This window comes from Actinia tenebrosa, unplaced genomic scaffold, assembly GCF_029948245.1.
Source record: "Actinia tenebrosa isolate PJP-AT-01 unplaced genomic scaffold, QUT_ActTen_1.0 PGA_scaffold16__25_contigs__length_10494907, whole genome shotgun sequence".
Classification (NCBI taxonomy): Eukaryota; Metazoa; Cnidaria; class Anthozoa; order Actiniaria; family Actiniidae; genus Actinia; species Actinia tenebrosa.
In genome coordinates this window covers 6,412,058-6,433,302 of record NW_028292576.1, presented here as the reverse complement: position 1 = coordinate 6,433,302, position 21,245 = coordinate 6,412,058, and the positions used below count along the sequence as shown (strand labels likewise).

At 34.9% G+C, this 21,245-nt stretch overlaps 2 protein-coding genes across 9 annotated transcripts in view; one reads left to right on the top strand and one right to left on the bottom strand.

Moving 5' to 3' along the window:
- Positions 1-693: 693 nt before the first annotated feature.
- On the bottom strand, positions 694-18,114 carry LOC116305028 (uncharacterized). Of its 2 annotated transcripts, none has more exons than XM_031714852.2 (7): positions 17,978-18,114; positions 14,789-14,857; positions 11,233-11,310; positions 6,461-6,570; positions 3,315-3,373; positions 2,093-2,232; positions 694-1,738 (listed from the first exon to the last, which is right to left on the bottom strand). In XM_031714852.2, the coding sequence occupies exons 2-7, from the start codon at positions 14,841-14,843 to the stop codon at positions 1,422-1,424; spliced, it is 759 nt and encodes a 252-aa protein (XP_031570712.1). In that variant the 5' UTR covers positions 14,844-14,857; positions 17,978-18,114; the 3' UTR covers positions 694-1,421. The 2 variants fall into 2 exon arrangements, with proteins under 2 accessions (XP_031570712.1, XP_031570713.1); XM_031714853.2 differs by lacking the exon at positions 17,978-18,114 and adding an exon at positions 15,650-15,684.
- Positions 11,463-21,245, top strand: part of LOC116305027 (galanin receptor 2a) — a 51,826-nt gene continuing 42,043 nt past the window's right edge. For 3 of the 7 annotated variants that reach the window (XR_004198123.1, XR_016120011.1, XM_031714849.2), the window contains exons 1-3: positions 11,463-11,544; positions 19,091-19,163; positions 20,912-21,094. The gene's annotated coding sequence lies outside the window, so the exon portion shown is untranslated. The remainder of the gene's footprint in view (positions 11,545-19,090; positions 19,164-20,911; positions 21,095-21,245) is intronic. The other 4 variants (XR_016120010.1, XM_031714848.2, XM_031714851.2 and 1 more) reach the window with 3 other exon arrangements.

The following is a 21,245-nucleotide window of genomic DNA, read 5'->3' as shown; positions in this document are numbered from 1 at the left end:
CATTTATTATTTTATTGTTTTGTAAACGACTGAAGAATAGCGTTCACGAGTCAAAACAGCGATATTGGTGCTAATCTACAGAAAATGTTTTTGGTGAGAACAACACCAAGCGTACAGCTTGGTTGTCCTATCTTTTCTTTTCTCTTTTATTTATTTATTTATTTCAGTTATTGGAATGCTACTCTCATGTGATTTTTTCCCGTAGCATTTCTGTGTCACGGTGTATATATTCTAAGTCTCGTGTTGTCTAACAAAGGATAAAATCCGCTTCATCAATCGTTGCTCCATTTTAACGAACGGTAAATACAATACAAGTACAATTCATTTAATTTCGTTCTTTGTCCTATTTCTACTTCCATTCGATTTCGATCCATCTCAACGATAATTCTCACACTTTCATTCCCAGTAACGAGAACCGAACCCCCCCCCCCCCCCCCCCACCTCCCTTTTTTCTTAAGGCCGGTTTAGACGGTACGATTTTCGCCTACAACTATCGCGCCAACCTACAACTCGAGTCGTAGCGTGTAAATCAAGCCTACGACTCGCCTACGACAGACGCGAGCGTGTCATGTATACGATAGTTGTAGGCGAAAATCGTACCGTCTAAACCGGCCTTTAGAAATACCAGAGATCCCAATGTTTCAGGTTAATATTCTTTCTTACTCTAATTTGTATTATAAAAAGCCAGATCAGTTTAGAATATTTCATCTTTTAATGTTAATTTACATTTCCTTAATACTTGTATCTAACGCTATATAGTATGTTTTTATATACATACACACACTAAAACGTGTTAAGTAATCCCTCCCATTCGAACTAGTGTCATGGCATAAAATGGAAAATGTTAAAAATGACATTGAACATCATATTTGAATCTTTAAGATTTTCCACTGAACTAGAAATTTCTAAAGTTATCAAAAACCAGCTTGTTTCAGTGTAATTTTCCACCCTCTCCAACGGCTCGTGAGACTTTTTGGAAAATAAGAAAATGATACGTTGGATTTTGACAACTTCAAGAACTTGATAACTCTAATCGTCTGCCTGAGTATTCTTTTGTGAGCAAACGTTTTGTTTCTTTAGGTAAAACAGCTAACCACCAACACCAAAAAGAAAAAGAAAAAGAAAGAAAAAAGTTTATTTTCATAGTGCAAAACGTTTTTCTTTTCGAGATAAAGCTTCAGAATTTTTTTTGAGCTTACTAGGCAGAAACTTCAAACGGAGCTTTGAGATAGAATGTCGTCTAAAAGCTTAATGCGGTGAGAGGCTAAGATTACAACCCTTACCAAAGGAACCATAAGGAAATACCAAAAACAGCATTAAACATCTTCATAAAATGACAATCAATCCAAAGACTCGTTGATAGGACACAGGAATCCCATAAAGGGGTTTTGAAGATGGAATAATTTGAGAACTTTAATTTATTAGTGTTTCTTGGCGTGCTTCTTGAGAAGATGCTTTCTTAGCTTCTGAACATCTTCTTTGTTTGGTTTTGGGGCGTGATGACGTTTCCCATAGGGTGAATAATATGCGGTCTGGCAGCATGCTGGGGAGCATGTTGGTGCACATGCAGGACTGCATGGACCGGGACACTGTGGTGGTGGTGGTGGAGGTGGTGGGGGAGGTAGCATCACGGGTGGGGGCTGATACTGGCCACAGCATAGAGAAGAGCAGCTTGGTGCACATACTGTTGGGCATGGGTAGGAACACACCATGGGAACTGGAGTGTTCACGAAACAACCTGTAATAAGAAGATCGGACAATTTGTTCATGTAGTATTATTGGTTTTTCCTGCCATTTTGCGAACTCGTTAGTTGGAGTTGCACACTGAAATTCGCTTTTTCGCTGCCGTCACATTTTTGACCGGCGGCAGCGAAAAACAAACGCTTGGAGCTGTAGAGCGCAAGCTTGGAAACACGAGGTGTAGCCGAGAGCCAATCGGAACGCGTTATATCTCAAAAACGCTTCTATATGTTAAAAAAAGGAGATCCTTTCTAGGAGACTCCCCTTTAAAATGTAGTCATAAGGTAACCTTTTCTCGTATTTGGCAATCCATTAATTAATATTGATTGACATTATTTTAGGACTGGCGTACCTGCTTTGACTAAAGTTGGCTGGACTGTCAGAACTCCAAGTTTTCCCTTTGCTAGTGCGGCTATCAGATTCTTAAGGTGAGTTCCATTTCCTTTAAACTCAAGGTAGAAATGCGCTAGGACTTTGCCGTCGGCGGATTTTCTAAGATATCAAACGATTTAGATTAGTATCTGAGTATTTGCCATTATCCTCGGGTAATGCTGTTGGGTTAAAGTAATCAGGGAAGCTAAAAATAATCATTTATTATCATAAAGGTTTATAGTTCATTAAAGATCAAAAATTATACGCTGGACTATATTTCACCTCCTTTTTAAGTTAAGAGGCTTACGATGCTTTTTTTAACGAAAAGAAAAGTTTGAAGCTTAAAAAAGGGGAGGAGAGAAAAATCAAATATTCTTTCCCGGTCCATTATCCTAAAAATTGAGCGTTATGATTATTGGCTGTTGGAGCGGGCGGCATCTTCTATCTTTGACCACAGTTCGGTATTTTGGCTGCTCACTTAAATCCGTACGCGCGTGGGTGCGCACGCATGGGATAATGAATGGACATCTGATCTTTAAAGGTAACTGTGCCTGTGGCGAGGCGAGACAAACGGTGGGCTTGCCATGATAGAGACGTTAATAATAGTCCAAGGTTTTAATAATGATAATAATAATAATAATAATAATAATATGATATTTTATATAGCGTCAATATCCAGACGTTCAACAACGCTTTACATTTTCTATAACATTCTCAATAATAGAATTAAAAATTAAAATTTAGAAAAATACTATTTATTGATCAATACAATCTTCACTTCTAGGGCGGATCCATGGAACGTTCAGTTTGTTATGCCTATAAACCCCCTTTCCCGCCCTAGATTCCTTTTAAAAATGTTAGGAAAATGGTTGTTTTCTAAAATCGGGGAGCGAGGTGAATTTTCGATCCAAAACGCGCGTGCTCACTTCTCCAACTCTGTTCTCTCGCTAAGCTACTGAAATAGGACCTCTATGAGTATAAGATCGACATTTATTCGTTGGGTGTAAACCTAAAGCCCAAAATCATAGATCCTTTCATGCCTGTAGTTTTGCATTCTTTCTTCAAATAAGGAAGTCGCAAGTTAAAAAGTTAAAAAGACAAACTCTCAAAATTTGGAGTTCTTTGTAAATCCTATTACGTCATGTTCTTCATAAGTTCTACTTTGTTTGGTTAACTGATTTCCGTCCTAATCTTTGACTTACGTAAATTGATGCACTTTAAGAGCCTGGAAAGGTTTATATCCATCGAATGCTTGGTGGATCTGTAAAATAAGAACAAGGGCATAAGGACTACATAATAAATTATTCGAAGTAAAAATATATATTATGAAGCCATTTATCATAAGGTAGACAGTAAATAAGACGGATCAAAAAATTGCAGACATAGATACATTCCCCTCAATCAGTATTCTAGACGTTTCCGCTGATATATACATACTTCAAAAACAAAAAGAAAGGACTGCAAAGGCGATAGACAATAGGCGACAAGTGGTAGGAAATAGATTATTCCAACATCCAAGTTTGTTTCCTATTATTAATTTTTCTTGTATATTGTTGAGATATTTAGTGTTGTTTATTCGACGACACCATTTTAGAAACCTCGTTTATTCATGTTTAAATGTATAGCTATAATTCTTTTCCGTTTTGGAATGACCTATCACTTATCGCCTATCTCCTTTGCCTCGTGACGTTTTTTTTAAAGGTGTATACTTTTTACAAAGAAGGATTTTGGATCCATAAAGGCAAAAGGCGATTAGATCTTATAATCTCAAATCTTATGATCTTATAATCAAATCTTATAATCTCAAGTCATATGGTCTACGTTCTTTCTCAGTTGCTGCTTCGCTCCTCTGGAACTCTCTACCTTCTTCAATTAGAGATATTTCCAGTTTATCTTTATTTAAATCTAAACTCAAGACTCATTTATTTAAGTTAGATTTTTCTTTATAATCATATTATCTATCTTATTTATTTATTCCTTTAATGTTATGTTACTAAGCGCTTAAAACAGACTTGTATAAGCGCTATATAAGCCATATATATTATATATATATATATATATATATATATGTTATTAGACAGAAAACATAGGTAATTCCAAGACCCAAAAATAGCTGGAATGACTGGAGTTTTGATTACTATGCACGTCATGTCCCTGTTTTCTTAAGTTGTAAGCCCTTAATTTATTCAAAGAAAAGACCTATTGCGTATTTCATATGGCTCCGACCTTTTAATTCTAAATAATAGATGTATACACTCAATTGAAGAATCTTTGTCGGGTCCAGAAATAGAACATAGAAGCTGAGACCGAAATGGCACATGGGAAGTACGTTAATTAGATGCATGCTGTGACCGGCGACCCGTGGCATCATCCACTGTTTTTAATACGCGTTTGGCATTCTAAACCGACTGCATGGATGGCGCAATTGAATAATTTATAATATAATTGTGTCATTTCCCATGTGCCATTTCGATCTCAGCTTTTATGTTTTGTTTCTGAGCCCGACAACGATTCTTCAATTGAGTGTCTTGAAAACGGTATGCAACGAAGATCTATAGTATACAGTCAATTCAAAAAATGTTGTCGTCGAGCAACTCAAGCCTACGCGACTGGACCGAAAGGAACTCTGGGTAGTAATCATTGAAGCCGAGTTGACTGCATAATTTTATCTGACTAGTTATGCCTGGTTTACAGCACGAACGTTCGTAGGCGAGCGGGAAGTGTTGAAGGAGACGTTTTTTAAATGCCTTCATATATTCGAAATTGTGAACTAAATCATAAGTACTTTGTTTTTGTTTCCTTAAACCCAAAGACATGCATTTGATGGATTGTTTCTTGCCATTATTATCTTATTTCTAGCGGGAACAATTTATTCAGAACGAATATTTAAACCGCTTCAGTGATTTTTACCCATATTTCTTTCGGTCCAGTCGCGTAGGCTTGAGCCGGTCGACGACAACGTTTCTTGAATTGACTGTATTTATAATGATAATTGTGATAGAGAGAAAGATGCTTTGAAGTAAAAATAGCTGAGGCATGATCACGTGACGTGCTTTTCTTTTCTTTTTTCTTAATTTTTGTTCTTCTATAATCATTTTACAGCAAACAATTCGACATTCAAGATTGAACTTAAAAAAAGACAGATTTGCCCAATGGATGAATCAGGGTTTTAAAATATATCCACCATTGCATATCCAGAACAATTTCAAGGGGGGTGAGTGGCATCACATAGGTTTTAACTTATTCTTTATTCCTATTATATTTGAACTTCCAGGGGGTAGCTAGCCATCCACTCCACTCCCCTGGATCGGCCCTTCGTACAGTAGAGAGATAACTCTCTTTTGGTGTTATTATTGTTTGCTTAAGTTCCGTGCAGAAGTTCACGTTCACCACGACAGGACTCTAAAAAAACCTATCATTAATCATCATACCCACGCTACGCTCTTGCAAGTGCAGTTTTTCAAAAGTAGACAAATACATTTAAAAGCTCATCATTTTTACGTTGAAATAAATAAAAAAACGAAATACTTCAGATTTTCCAATGGTCCTTAAGTTTTGAGATAATTTTTTGGAAAAACTATTTATAATTACTTAAATTAGTAAGTGATCAGTGGAATTCCACACAAGAGTGATTAATAATACATTTGTTTGTTAGAATATTATATTTTTCGTCAAGTAAGCTATTGCTACGCCCACAAGGGCACTCATTAACTTATTCTTGTGATGCACCCTTTAGATTTATGACAAGCCAAACATGCAATTTTTTAATGAAATGTCTAAAAAACCTCATTACTTCTTCAGGTCAAAGCCTTTTTATGAAACGTCATTGCGTCTTTAGATCGTAACGTAAAGATGTGTTTTCTATACTTATTAGCCATATTTCTTTCAAATTTCTTATATTTCATATCCCCCCACCCCGACGAAATCAGAATACTCGAAAAATCTTATTATTTTTAGTCAATAATAATACTAATGATAAAAATAAGTTAGTGAGTGCCCTTGTGGGCGTAGCTATAACTTACTTGACGAAAAATATGATATCCTAACAAAAACATTTATTATTGATAACTCTTGTGTGGAATTCCACTGATGACTTACTAATTTAAGTAATTCATAATTTATGAGGGGGCTACCATTTTTTCCTGGCAAAACTTTAGGGGGTGGGCTATCAAAAAATGGGGGTTATGTTATATATATATTGAATATATTCACTCAACTTTTCTGTGTTGGGGAAAGGGGGGGTATATAGATATGACGTTTCTAAAAAGGATCTACCACTATAAGATGATAAAATCCACAACTTCCCCAAACCCATAAATTATGAACGTTCGATTAGTGATTTACTTACTCCAGCTTCAAGCTCTATTCTTGTGTTGGTGAAGTCTTTTGAGTGCACGTTTTGAAAATCTTCGCTAAAGCTGGTGTTTGTCAGTTTGATAGTAATGTTAAATACACGACCTAAAACAAGAAATAGAATGAGATAATAATATTATTTATTAGTATTCTTAGATATATTTGGTTTGTTGGCAGTCTTTTTGTTTTACTTGTCACTCCTTCGCTCATTCGCTTGACCGATCATTCGGATTTGTTTGTTGTCGTTCGTTTGTTTTAAATCTTAAACTGTATCCCAATAACCCAAAATCCATGCTACAAAAATATTAAGAACACATATAAGTCAGTTTCAATCGTCTCCTTTATAGGAAGCCACAAATAAACTGGCCTTCAGTAATGTCGCACTCGTTAAGAAGAGCTGCCAAAACAAACAATGCTTTTCATTGTCCACTCGTTTTTGTTTTGTTTATTTTGTTTCTGTTGTATCCAATAGAGCGCTTTCCCTCAGTCCCTAGAGAGTTAACTGCAGTTAAGAAGAGTTATATTGGTGTACCTAACAAAAGCAACTAATAATGACAAAGTTAAAAGTAGAAAAGCACATTTAAAAGCTCATCATTTTTACGTTGAAATAATAAAACAACAAAGTACTTCAGATTTTCCAATGGTCCTTAAATTTTGAGATCTTTTTTTTTTTTTTGGAAAAATTATTTATAATTAGTAAGTCATCTCAAAGTAAAAGTAATCTCACTTTACTTTACCATCACTGATGGTGGCAGTCGAACCTGCCGAATCATGTATGATTTAAAACCGCCAAATATCAAATGTGTCGTTGTTTGCTTAAAACTAATGACAAAGTTATTGTCAAAGGTACACCAATGTGGCGGCTGTGACGTCATGTGAAAACGCTCTATTAGATTAGTTACTCTTAGAGCTGCGACCTTGACTGTGACCTTGGTGTTGAGGCTGGTCGAGCAACAGGTCGCGACAAAACTACACGATAACGAGATTTGAGCATTTGATCATATTCACATGCGAATTCGCGCCATATAAGTATTAAATTATTAATGATATTATATTATTAGAAGATAATTAATCATATTAGTAATCACTGACGTTCGAAAAATAAAGAGGAGGATGAAAATTCCTTGCTATTTGTTAATAACATATTTGTTCCAAATCGCTGCAATACACTTTATTGCACATGCTCGAAATTGTTTGTTGTTGGCCTTTTGTTTTCATAGTTTTTATACACGTAAAATGGTTTGATAAACATTCTGAGAGCTAAATAGGAATCACAGCAAGAAATACGCCCAGCCTTATAAGAGACCAATTTACCTTGGGACTAATGTTTTCCCATTTCAGCCCACGTGTCATTCCCTAGAGTATCATTTCATTGTTTAACGTTTGCACACGAGAAGACACATGAATACGGATACATCTCAAACGAAGAATCTTAATGTTCAAGAGAATACCACTTGGTCTTAAATGAGAAAACATTACGCCCAATGTAAAGAGGTCTATTCAAAAATCAGTATTTGTGTAAGAAAGAGTGAGATCATGCCTTTGAAATGAGAGTTAATCAAGTATTTTTCTGATGTATTTGAAAAGCCAAGAGAACAATGTCCCGACGTCATAAAAGGCACTAAATTTACGTTGTTTTTGAACTGAGATATTTTGGTCCAAAACGGGCAAAAAAAAAACAAGAAATGACCTTGTGTGGGATGTGTCTTTTCTCCAATTGGAACTGAAACACTAAAATTCCAAATTGAACTGTGAGTTAGCCATGCCCTGACTTTAATCAGCCCAGAAGTTGTTTCGAGGTTCGGTATGTGAGCTAGCCGTGCCCTGACTTAGATCAGCCCAGAGGTTGTTTCAGGGTTCAATCTGTGAGTTAGTCGTGCCCAGACTTAGATCAGCCCAGAGGTTGTTTCAGGGTTCAATGCTGTGAGTTAGTCGTGCCCTGACTTAGATCAGCCCAGAGGTTGTTTCAGGGTTCAATCTGTGAGTTAGTCGTGCCCTGACTTAGATCAGCCCAGAGGTTGTTTCAGGGTATCAATAAAATTTGAAGGTTTGAAAGTTAGTTTTGGCATATATATGAATCAAGTTACTCGTTGTCATTCAATATGAACCTGTATTTCATGAATATCTGCACATCACAAGCAATTATGGTATTATATATAGATAGTTATAGCATAGTAAAATAGCATGGTATAGTATAATATGGTTTAGGTGAATGCGTATATTGAATTTCTTATTTTCAAGTGATTTGCCAGTGTTTCCCACGAAACTATGTAGAGAAATGATTTTTGCCTATCTCGAATATAAAATGTGATATTTCAATAACAACAAGTTGGACACAATTAAAAAAAGTTATTTTCCAATTTGTTTTCCATAACACTTGAAATAACACTATCGTACTTAAAATATCATCAAAAACCATGCTGAGTTTTATTAGCATTTTGATGAGAACCTCATTAGCATTAAACAAATTTCAAGCTACAAGCAAACAGACTCCAGAAATCCAGTAATTTTTTTTGAAAGCGGTATGATTTACAAAGAAATGTATGGTCGTGTGACAAGACGTTCCATACACAACCATACATTTCTTTTTAATTTATTGTGTTTTCAAAAACAATTTCCTCCCAAAATATTGAGCATACTACTCTCAAATTTTCAGTAGTCACTAATAAATAAGACATTATCTTTCGATTTCTGGACTCGGTTTGCTTGTTGCTTGAAATTTTCTTGATGCCAATGAGGAAAAAACGTAAATAAAGATCTAAGCCTATACTAATCAGACTAAACAACTAAAGACGATTGATTGATCTTTGAGATACTGTCTCTTTACAGTGGGACAACGAAACCAAATCATACTGATGACTAATAAGCCTTTTTTCAGATATTTCTGAATTAGTAAAACAGAAAAAGAATTACAATAGCTGAAAAGAGCAGGTTAAATTCAGTAAAACTGCGAAGTTTGAAGGAGGTAAGTTCAAAGCGTGCGAGGGTATAAATTTTGGAAAGTGTCAATTTTGTAAGTTAACCTTTGCTGGAGGCAAGAGATGCCTCTAACGAATGTTTCAGTTTTTGAAAATTCATATATCTTCGCCAGTTTTTGAACTTACTTCCTCCAAACTTACAATTTTAGTAATTTTATCTTTCTCTTTCACTGGTTATGGTAATTCTTCTGTCCTGGGAGATTTCGAATTACATTGATGATGAAAGCTCATTTGCCGATGTTTTGGAAGACATAAGAATTGTTTACGAAAGAGAAATTTTAAGTGGGAATGAGAATAACGAACACATGTATTGACTTACTTATCTATCGTCAGTTGACCCGGAAGAGATCCGATTGGAAAAAAAGCGGGGATTCTCGTTGTACCTTTTAGAATTTCAGAGCTACAAATTGGTACCTTTTAAGGTATCATATCTTAAAGGATCATCATTTAAGAGTAAACTGGTATCTCTTAGGACCGGTGTTTTCCAGGTAATATAAAGACCTGACATTATAAAATGACAGCAAGAGTGGCAGTTCTAATTCAGAATATAGTTTTATTTTTGGTTTATCATCTGACTTCTGTTACTTAGATCATATAGGATTAGTATCTTTTTAGAGGTAAAAATCATTAGTTGCCACGACCACCTTGATAAGTCTCAGGTACCTTTTCGGAGTCATTGTCAAAATTTCCGACAAGCATTCCCGCCCTTGTATACACCTTTTTCAAAAATCGTCGTCATCGCCAAAGGCGATAGGGGATAGGTAATTCTTACATGGAAATGATTTCGTTGAAAAAAGAACCTTGAATCAGTCTCAACACTAAGGTCCATGTTCTTGACGAGAATAAGTAGCAGAAACACAAGTCATTCTTGCTCAGTATTCTTGGATCTCGAAATGACCTATCTCCTATCGCTTTTTGCCTATCGACTATAACTGCCTTTGACAATGACAACGTTTTTGAATACCCCAGGGTCAGTTGGTTTAACAGCCTCCCGAAGCGACAGCACTCGCGATACTGTGAACGTTCACAGGCTGCAGCGGTGCTATCTGCAATAACTTTTTTCTCCAGTAACTTGACATTGAAGCGCCTCATTGAAGCTCAGAATGTACTTACCTTTGCCGTAAACAAAGTTTTTTTTTATTCCCATGGCAACAAATGTAAACACGGCTGAGCGTGGGAAAAGGGTATAGATAGAGAAAGTGGATATTTTGTTTAAATGACTAGAAGCAAGTTTGGTCCGAATGGTGCGTTTATTTTTGTGGTTTTGCTATTATGTGTGTCTGTCGGTTATCTTTGTTTTTCTTTGTTTTATTTTTATTTTCGCTTCCTGAGTAATATTCAAATCAGTGATTACTCTTATCATAGCGTGAATAGGAAGTGTCGACGTTAAACCAGGAATAGTTTCTATATATAGATCGTGCTGCTACTATGTACGCCTCCATATATCCTTTTACTGAATGAACTATTTTCACAAGGAATACCGTTCACCGTCATCGACAGCAAAAAAGAAGGAAAAAACATGGTTGTTTTCAGAGAAAATAAGTTTTTTTTATAATGAACAAAGAAAAATGAAAAACGTGTAAGGACACGTTATAAACATGAACAACATTCAAATATAAACAAACGAAAAATCGTAGTCTTTTAAGCACTTTTATTGCAAAAAACTAACACACATTATATAAGCAAAGACATTGACCTCTGCAGTTCATTACATGATAGACGAGGTTGAAATAAAAAGTACTTCTTAGTCTCACGACAAGAAAAAATATTATAATAAAATCAAACTTACATTTCAGCTGTCCAGGGGGGACCGTGGGCTTTGGCGTAGGCTTGGTAGAATTTTTTGCCTTTGCTGGTGTCTGAGCGACTGAAAAATAAACACATAATTATTAGAAAAAAATAAGCATTTCATTATGTGTTCTTTCGTCCAATCGTATCACTATCACGTGACTTCATTATGAATTATGCAATGTAACTTAAGCGTTTTGGTTCATAAGTTCCTTTCATATCCTAGTAGAGCCTTGAGCCGACCAGACGTGATATAATCATATGGTACTGAGACGCCTCGAAGCAAGAGCTGTTTGGATCTTCATTTAAAAAGGTAAATAATCCGATCATTGACTCTTCGCCAGGTTTGAATGTTGCTTGATAGAGACTTTCTTCGTACAGACAGTTTTCTGAAATTTTGGCAATCCCAACTTCAATATCGCTTTTTATTCACAAGTTAACTCTTCCTCGAACACAATATAACCTGTTTATACAACTACGTACACCCTTGTCGAATCGTTTGCTTTCCCTTGGACGTTTGTGTAATTGCAATAAAACGACTAATGATCTAAAATTAAAACATATCCATAAACTCAAATTAAATTAAAACATTGACTTAATTATAAAATGGTTTCAAAGATTTTGTTCTACGTAATCGTTATTGTAGTGAACTACCCTGATATCTTGAAAAACCTAATAACGACCTTAAAATTTTTAAATACTTTGAAAATAATAAAATGAACAATAATGATGGCAATAATGATGATAGTTATTGATCAGTGTAATGATGATGTTCAGGAGAAATAATCCTGTTGTAGTGGTTCTGCATTAGCCTCTCATACATCTGTGGGGCGGTCTCGAGTTCCGATCAGCATCACTTGTGAGTTTGTTAGCTTTCTCCCTTGATCATGATTCGAGGTTTTTTCTCCGGGCTCTCCGGTTTTCCTCCCTCCATAAATACCAACAATCTAAATTCAAATTCGATCGGGGAGTTATTCATGTCCTGCCTTTGATCGTCCCTGAAGTTGTTTGGGGGGTAGCGATACGATTTGAAATTCGTGAAAGTTAGTAAATATTTCGTTCCATAGTGTACGTTTTTATCCTTGCTATTACAGAATTATTTACTTTCAATGAATACTAAGTTGAACTTAGCGCCCATCGGATTGAATTAGCTATAATCTTAAATCTGTTACAATTTAATGCAGTCTAGTAACTTGCATACATGATATCAATAATAATAATAATTATTAGAGCGAGCCTCACGGAAGATCTTATGTACAGTATACTTGGTCATAATAATAATAATAATAATAATAATAATAATAATATCATTAGTCTTAATTAATAATAAATCCTTTCTTATTAAAGTCGCCGACCTGTGAACAACTCTTTTAATTTGTCATTTCTTCAAATTTAAATATAAGCTTCCTTTAAGCTTTCTGCTAACAGAATGTTATTCAGGTTATTTTTCTGTTTACTTCAGAATGTATGTTTGTATAGAGACGAGTATATTAACAAGGCACTTATGACCACTATCTGCTTTTAATATTTGATGCCAAGATGGGAGTCCATTAACATAAGAGTTCATTAGGAAGCACGCAATGTAAGAATGTTTTCGTCTTCCTTTTTTTCTCGTTTTCCAGAAAAATAATATCTCATGTCATTACGTATCCTTATTGAGCCTTGATTTAAACAGCTTTTCTGGTTATGCCCACTCAATTAATTCTTTGCGTGTAAAACCTTCTTTTATTGTTTTTCTTTAATATTTATTGGTCTTTGCTTTAAAAAGCCTTATTCTCGTTAGCTACGCAATCAGACGCAACTCCATGTTCTCACTATGAAAAAAAGCGACGTAAGCGCAAGAGGGCGGACGTTTTTCTAATAGCCTTGCGCTTGTTCTTATGCTTGTGTCGGCTTGGGTCGCCACTTAGAACCTGGCTTCAATGCCAGTTATCTATTTCTTCCTAGCTTTTTCTACTATATTTAATTTTTTGAACGTTACATCTTTTACCACGAGGTTTTTTGTTGTAGTTTTTTTTTTTCGACTTCCTGTCGTGTATTAAAGCAAAAAGAAGCATGATAAAAACAACGAATAAAACATATGGAAAACAGGCTCTAAAATCCGAAGAATTGATTGAGAGGAAAGATCTGGTCAACCAAACTATTTGGAAGAGATCATAGTATTCGAAAGAGATGCTGTCAAATTGCTTGATTTCAGCAGACATCATTTTCTAATGATTGTGAATCACTGAGTCTTGAATTTTAAGTATCCAATATTTCTTTTTTCTGGCTGACAGCACATGTGGTGGTCAGTATTTGATCACCATTTGGAGCAGAAAATTAGATTCAAAGTATTATATCTGCTGGTTGAAGCCCATCAATTAGTCTATTAGTTTGTTTACCTCGTTTGCTGAGGGGCGCCATCCACACTGTTGATAATTATCAACCAAAAAAAAAAAAAGGCTTGAAGTACCCTATTTTTCTTAATCTTGAGATAACTAATTAAAAGTACTGAGCAACCTCAAATGAATAACTCTTCAGATAAGAAAAAGAGTTTGTATTCTCTATTTGTGATGTAAATTAGGAGAAAGAAAAGATTTCTCCACACAGGTAATCGACTCATCATCATCATGTCAAGTCTCCTCTGGCGTCATGGTGGGCAAGCCATCATGGATTCCTTTCTATGGATTATATACAGGCAGGGGACGCCATACCTCTCTGACCGAAAGATCCATAATAATTTCATTATTACCTCCACTTTGACGAAATGTGATCTTAAACATTGTACATATACATGTACCGTAACGTGTTTGAAAGCACAGTCACAGATGGCCGAGGATAAGTGGTTTATATAATACATTTTAGAGTAGATATCTTTGATGCGCGCCTCCTGCATTAGTAAATAAATAGATTCTTTTTATTTATACATGATATACTTAGCTATAAGCTTGTGGGGCCATGTATCCTGCTCCATAAACATTCACTCCTCACTACATTCACATATTCTATGCACACAACTCTCGACTCGCATATTGACATTTTTCGGAGGAAAGATACCGGAAACCAGTTTCGTCTACTGTTAAAACAGCGCGTAACCACAAGAAATTTTTTTACGATTTTTTTCTGCCATTATGTTGCGTCGCAGAATAAGATACTTTTATGCGGGTAATTTAATTGCAAATAATGAGATCCCTACTCAACTGATAAAAACATTGATGAACCAATTACAAATACGTAGGATCTATTAGTTCTAAGAGTATCATATCCTTAAAAATATCAACACTTGTTCAACGCTCACTTTCTAATGGTATTCAACATGGAGGGAATTGATCACGTACATATGCTAATTCGAATTACCAGTTTTTGTGTATTGCTCTGTTGTTTTGACTTCTCGGCAACGTACTCGGGTGGCTTTGGCCTTAAAAACCTTTTAAGGTTAAAAAAAGGGAGCGCGGCACTGATCGAGAAGTAATGTTTGACTACCGTTTCTGACAAAATATCGGTTTTTACCCCTAAGGTAGTATTGGAACATGATCAATATACTACCAATCAACATCTGTCGACGACTAAGTACTTACGTGATTGAGAAATGACACAAAACAAGACCAATACTACAGCAGTGGCACCATTCATCTTGAACAAATTTTCTGAAAAAAGGATGAGAAATGAATAAATAAATAAATAAATGAACTAGTTATAGACTGACTTACTTGTTTTGTCTGTTGATCCAGAGTTCGCAAAATAAGAATATTAAGATCTTAGGGATCGCCTGCTCAGGCATAATGTTTCGATTGCTTAAGGTCTTTTCTTTATTATTATTTCTTTATCCAAAAATAATATTAGTTAATCGAATATAAAATTCGTCTTGGACCTGAACGAAGAATTTCAAACAATACTGGGACACCGATTTGTTTTCTTTAAGTTAGTTCTCTTGTAGAATAAAATGGTAGAAAACTGAGAATAACAACTTTATTTTTTGGGATGATACATGAGTAAGTAAAATCATTGATAAACAAACGGCACTGACAATGAAAATAATTTTTTTGAAGTTTCCTTTATGTTAGAAGACAACTAAAGCAGTTTTATATTATGGCAATAAAAATCCCTTGAATTCCACTGAATCTCGTTCACCTGAACGTCATGCAGTGCAGCACTAATATGATAAATTTTAAGATCTTCTTGATTATTTAATCTGAGATGCTAATCATTTCCTTTAAACCTGAATTATTTTTACGCCCTGATTTTCATATCTTTGCAGTATCGACCTTAGCAACCTTCTTCCCATTCGAAGAAGCATAAAGCGTTGACTATAAGGTTGTACTAGCTTAGCGAGATATCAAAAATAAACAATAAATATATATAAATATATAATATATATGTTCGAATATATAGAAATTAATTGAAAAATAAGGCGAATCCTTTCATAGATTTTGCTTTACCTTAATCGAATCCTTAGTTTCCTAAAATTGTTCAGGTTCTCTTGACTTGATCAATAATTTATGATAAGTTATAGAAGTACCGTTAACTCAGTAACGTACCAGCAAACTCTTTATCCTATTCCGGTAGGATGCTATTTCGTGAAAAAAGAGGTTTCAATGAATATATAAAAAATCCAAATCTCGTTAATTCATAGCATATTCACGTGGAAGTTAAACCTTCGTAACTTTTGATCGCAAACAGCAGAAAACCGTTTCAAAATCGATAAAATTGTTTAATGTTTGTAAACTGGTGCATTCATGGTATTGTTATGAATAAAATATCGTTGGCGCGAACCAAATGACAGCATACTGGTACTCCAGTTTCTTCACTGAAGAATCCATTCAAAGTATACACCTATTTCAAAAAAGGTTGTCATCGCCACTAAGGCGAAAGGCGATAGGTCACTCCTACATGGAAATGGTTTTGTTGAATACAAAGAACGTTGAATCAGTCTCAACACTAAGGTCCATGTTCTTGACGAGAATGAGAAGCAGAAACACAAGTCATTCCAGCTATTCTTTGATCTTGGAATGACCTATCTCCTATTGCCTATCGCGTATTGTCTTTGGCGATGACAACTTTATTTGAAATAGGTGTATATCTTATAGTGGAGGTTCAGTCCCGGACTACTCGGATAATTAATTGAGTTTGGCCTATACCTTTGTGTATTTTCTCTCTTTCTCTCTCTCTCTCTCTATATGCATTATACTATATATTTAGGAAATAGATTCAACTTTAAGGACAGCCCAACGTCAGGAGATTTCGTTTTCTTTGATGCTTGGTGTTCTAGGGTTTATGCAATCTTTAAACTTTAGTATGACCCTGAAGAAGTCTCTGGTCTGATACAAGTCAGGGCATGGCTAACTCACAGATATAATTGGAATTTTAGCATGTTAGGTTTTGTCGAGAGAGCAAAACCTTGCGGAGAACGCGTAGAAAAATCGAAGTGAATCAAGGAAGAGACCTAAGAAACTATGCTCCCAAGAGATGCTAAGACCTGGAGTTCATGAACACGAGACCCCAAGGGTGAGAAGCGAGTGCACTACAGTTACGACCTCACCCTTGATTCTCTGGTGGAAAACTCCTTAGAAATGATATAAATCAAAGGATAAACTCTCGACCAATGACAAAGTACCTAACGTTACTAGACGATCTTCTGGCCATTCTTGTACGCACCTTGCAAGCCGTTTACGAAGATGCAAAATAAAACTATAGCTCAATAATCGTTAAGAAAACAGCCAATGAAATGCTATAAAATTAAGTTATTATTAAAATTCTTCTATGTAGCAGCATTCAACGTGAATGTGCACACACAATCAATGGTAACATTTGGATTTTCACGTGCAGGACCCGATGTACAATAGGTACCGGAATAGCGCTCACCCGACGGATGAATTTTATCCAGAACATAAATTTAATAGATAACATCATCGTCTTCAGTATCCATTGGATAAGGATTTATTCGTCGGATAGCGCTATCAACCTTCATACAACCGGGCTATGTTCGTGAAAGGTTAAAGAAGAGCTGAAAGTCAATCTGAGACAACTATAAGAATATCCAAATTAAGATGCATAAAAGTATGAAAAACTGTTCGTATCGATTTTTCAAAATCGGCCATTGATCAGCAGGTTGCTCGCATGTGAACATGTCATTGAAGCTGTGCAGTTTTGAAATGATTTCTACTGCAGGTGGAAAAATAATGACTTTGAATTTATAAACATGCTTTATATTTCTAGAGTGTTTCGGAAATTTTTCGTGTTAATTCGTACTGTTATAAAATAAAGGAGAATGAATGAATAGAGGGGGGAAAACGCAAGAAACTAAATCGTTTTTTAGATTCAAAATGAAAGACTGGACAAAATTCTAGCTAACGAACAAAATTCCAATTTAATCGGCGAGTGAGTCATGCCCTGACTTTGATCTGCTTGGATGTTCTTTCATGGAATGATTACAAAAACTGAGGAAGGTTTTGAATTTAAAAACAGATCATAAACCATTGTCTCATGTCGTATTATGAATGTTAAAAGTCTCAAGAATTGTGTTTTCCTAATCTACTTCAATGACTTATCTTAAGATCATTAGGTTTATCAATGTGGCAAAGGTTCAATGGTTAAGTAAGCATCGATCATCCGATTCAATTCAATGGAACCTGCGTAAAGCTATCATAATGACAGATAAAGACTGGTAACACTCGAGAAATCTCTAATTCCTTAAAACGATTTGTCTTTCTCGACAAGTTGATCAACATTTTAAAGGAAATTAGGAAAATGGTTAAGAAAATACTTACGTTTTCCCTTTGTTCAAGTTTGAAAAAAATCCTTACCGAGAAACAATCCGTGGGATAAGCTTATTTACTAAATGTCAAATTCAAGAGCGATGACTCACTATGAAGTAATCTTCGGCGAATGCGGGCAAGGGGTAAAACAACTGGCTTGGGAAGCTTCTGCGCATGCGTCACGACAACCTATGACCCCTTACCAAGTGGATGTTCCTTGACCCTTGTGATTAAGGAGTTCTTGGTACCAGGTCACGGTTATTTTGTTGAAATTTTTCTTGACAATGGAATTGCCGACCTGCTTGAAAGGTGTCAGACTGAAATCAGAAATTTTGTTTAAAAAAAAAAACATCCTTACTTTAGCACACACCGATCAAAAAAAAAAAAGAAAAGAAAAAAGAAAGAAAAGAAAGAATGTTCTTTGTCACTAAACAAGAGAGAATATGTTTTCCTTTAAAAGTAATAGAATTAACCACTGGAGGTATTCCTTGCATCGATCAAACTTGAAACTTGACCTGCTCGAAAGGTGTCGATGAAACTGAACACGGAAAATAATTTAAGTTTTTAGCTTTAGGACGCAACGACCATACAAAGAAAGAAAGAAAGAATTCTTTGTCACGAAGCAAGGGAGGAAACGTTCAAAAAGTAATAAAATTAACTGCTGGAGTTATTCCTTGCATTGAAATTGAAAAAAGCCGAATTTTATTATATCAATTCACTGCTGGTATTTTTGAAATGTTTTGAACCCGGTAAACGAATCTTAGCCATCGTTTTTTGTACGTGAACTGATAAAATAATAGAAAAATCTATTAAATATTTGAATCATTTTTAGATAGCCTTTCAGAAAATAGTTACCGCTTCGTTGAGTTTTCTGATTATGCGCGAGTCTAGACAACCACTGGCTTGTTAACTTTTCTATTTACTTAACCAAAGCCCGGCTAAGTTTTTACAACATACAGCTATTATAGACACATGCAGGCTGAGAGAACAGATATATCGATAATATGAGAGAAATTTGATATTTCTGTTGATTGCTCGGTTAGCTTTAGTTTTCTAAATTGGTTGTATATCAAAAAATAGAAAAAAATATTTTGTTTTTAAATATATGAATTTCACCATGAATAGGTATGGCACTGTCTCTCGCAGCTCTCCAGTTCACCATGGAGGCGTGGGTTCGGTTCCCTGCTGAGTTACATATGTAAGTTGATTGTATTGTTCTCTCCCTTGTCACGAGGGTTTTTCTACGGGTTCTCCAATATCCCTCCTCCGTAAAAATCAACATGTGAGTTGAGTGTTTGTAGATAACGAATGTGGGTGTAGAGCGAGCCTCACGGAAGATCTTATGTACAGTATACTTGGTCATAATAATAATAATAATAGTAATAATAATAATAATAATAGTAATAATAATAATAATAATAGTAATAATAATGATAATAATAGTAATAATAATAATAATAATAATGATAATAATAATAATAAATAATAATAATTATTATTACTATTACTATTACTATTACTATTACTATTACTATTACTATTTTTATTACTATTACTATTATTATTATTATCATTATTATTATTATTGTTATTATTGTTATTATTGTTATTGTTATTGTTATTGTTATTATTATTATTATTATTATTATTATTACTATTATTATTATTATTATTATTATTATTAAGAAAGCTACTTACAAACGTGTAAAATTGCAATGAAGAAAAGGCATGTATATAAAACATATGAAAATGCATATATGAAAAATGCATAATTCTAAACAAAATTAAATTAGTACCTATTAATAAATGTAAGAGCGTTAAAACGTTCTGTTTTTACTCGCGGTAAATTGTAATGCCCTCGGTGGCCCAATTTGCAACTTGTAGTTTTTTCTGGTCAGGTAAAAGATCGTGCAAACACAATGATTACTGTCAGTCGTGATTTTATCCCATAGCTGTTTTCAATGTTTCTAAAATGGAATAAAGTAATGAAATGGGTCCGAATTAAAAGAAGGCAAAGTTAAAAAAAAATTAATAATAACAACAAAAAAACCAAAAAAAAACCAAACAAACAAAAACAATAAAAAAAAAAAAACAACGGCGATTAATGTAATTTAAAATTAGAATAGCAGTAAGAGGTTTTAAACTTTTTTAATTTTCATTTTATTTCTGTCCCCCCCCCCCCCCCCCCCCCCAAAAAGCAAGATTATTTTAAAAAAACGTTTCGTCTTTCCTGTAGAACTTCTCAGTTCCTTAAATATACGTTATATAACCAATCAATATCGTTTCATATGATGGTACTTTTGCTGTAATTATTTAGTTTAAAAAACACCTTTGCAAGTCATTGATACCAAAGCAAGGGCCGAACAAAATATTCATTTGAACACTTATTGCCTTGTCAAGATAAATCTTAGAAGATATATTAAATTAAATCTATCTGATCATATGATCATACGAAGCATGCGCAATTATATTCACATCCGCTAAGGCAGCCTTTATTTAAAACCAGTACTAGTTTTGCTTTTTCATGAAGACCATTACACTGACCCACGTCGTTGTTGCCGCAGTAAAATATAGCCTGCGCACTAAATTCACTTCCGCTAAGGCAGCCTTCGTTTAAAGCCAGTACTAATTTTGCTTTTTCGTGAAGATTATTGCATTGACCACACGCAAGATCCTTCCAAAGATATTGTTTTTAAGTGTCCAACTGATTCGTCCCACTACCTTCCAGGGAAACCATTATTCGATCATGATTGTCATTAAGCTTTGCGCAAAGTTCATGAAAGCAATTCCATATTAAAGAGGAAAATCTTAGCAAACAAACAGCTCTGATAAATGTAATAGTTTTTCGCTGTAGGTGGGAAAAGTTTCAATTTTGATTACAAAAGATATGATAGCAATGACTGAAAAATTAATTTTGAAAAATAATTCACTGCGTGTTTCTGGCAGAATATAAAGAGTCGGCATACGACGGGCTCTTCTTATACTGAACAGGCGTACCAGGCAGGCTCGCAGTCCATCTGAATTTCCCAATACTAGGTTCATCCCCAAGCATAAAGTGGGATTTCTGACCAACTTGGAACAAAGTTGGAATACAGCAACCCTGCCCGACAGAAATCTGTACATCCTAAGGTAAATGTTTTTTCTTTCTTTCATTCATTCACTCTGATGACAACTTTAAATGGCGGTCCCGTCTCTCCACACTCCATCATTTCAACCAATATTAGAGGGACGTAAAAAGAACCACTGAGGACTTAAAGAAACCCTGGCAGTGACCTCCCTC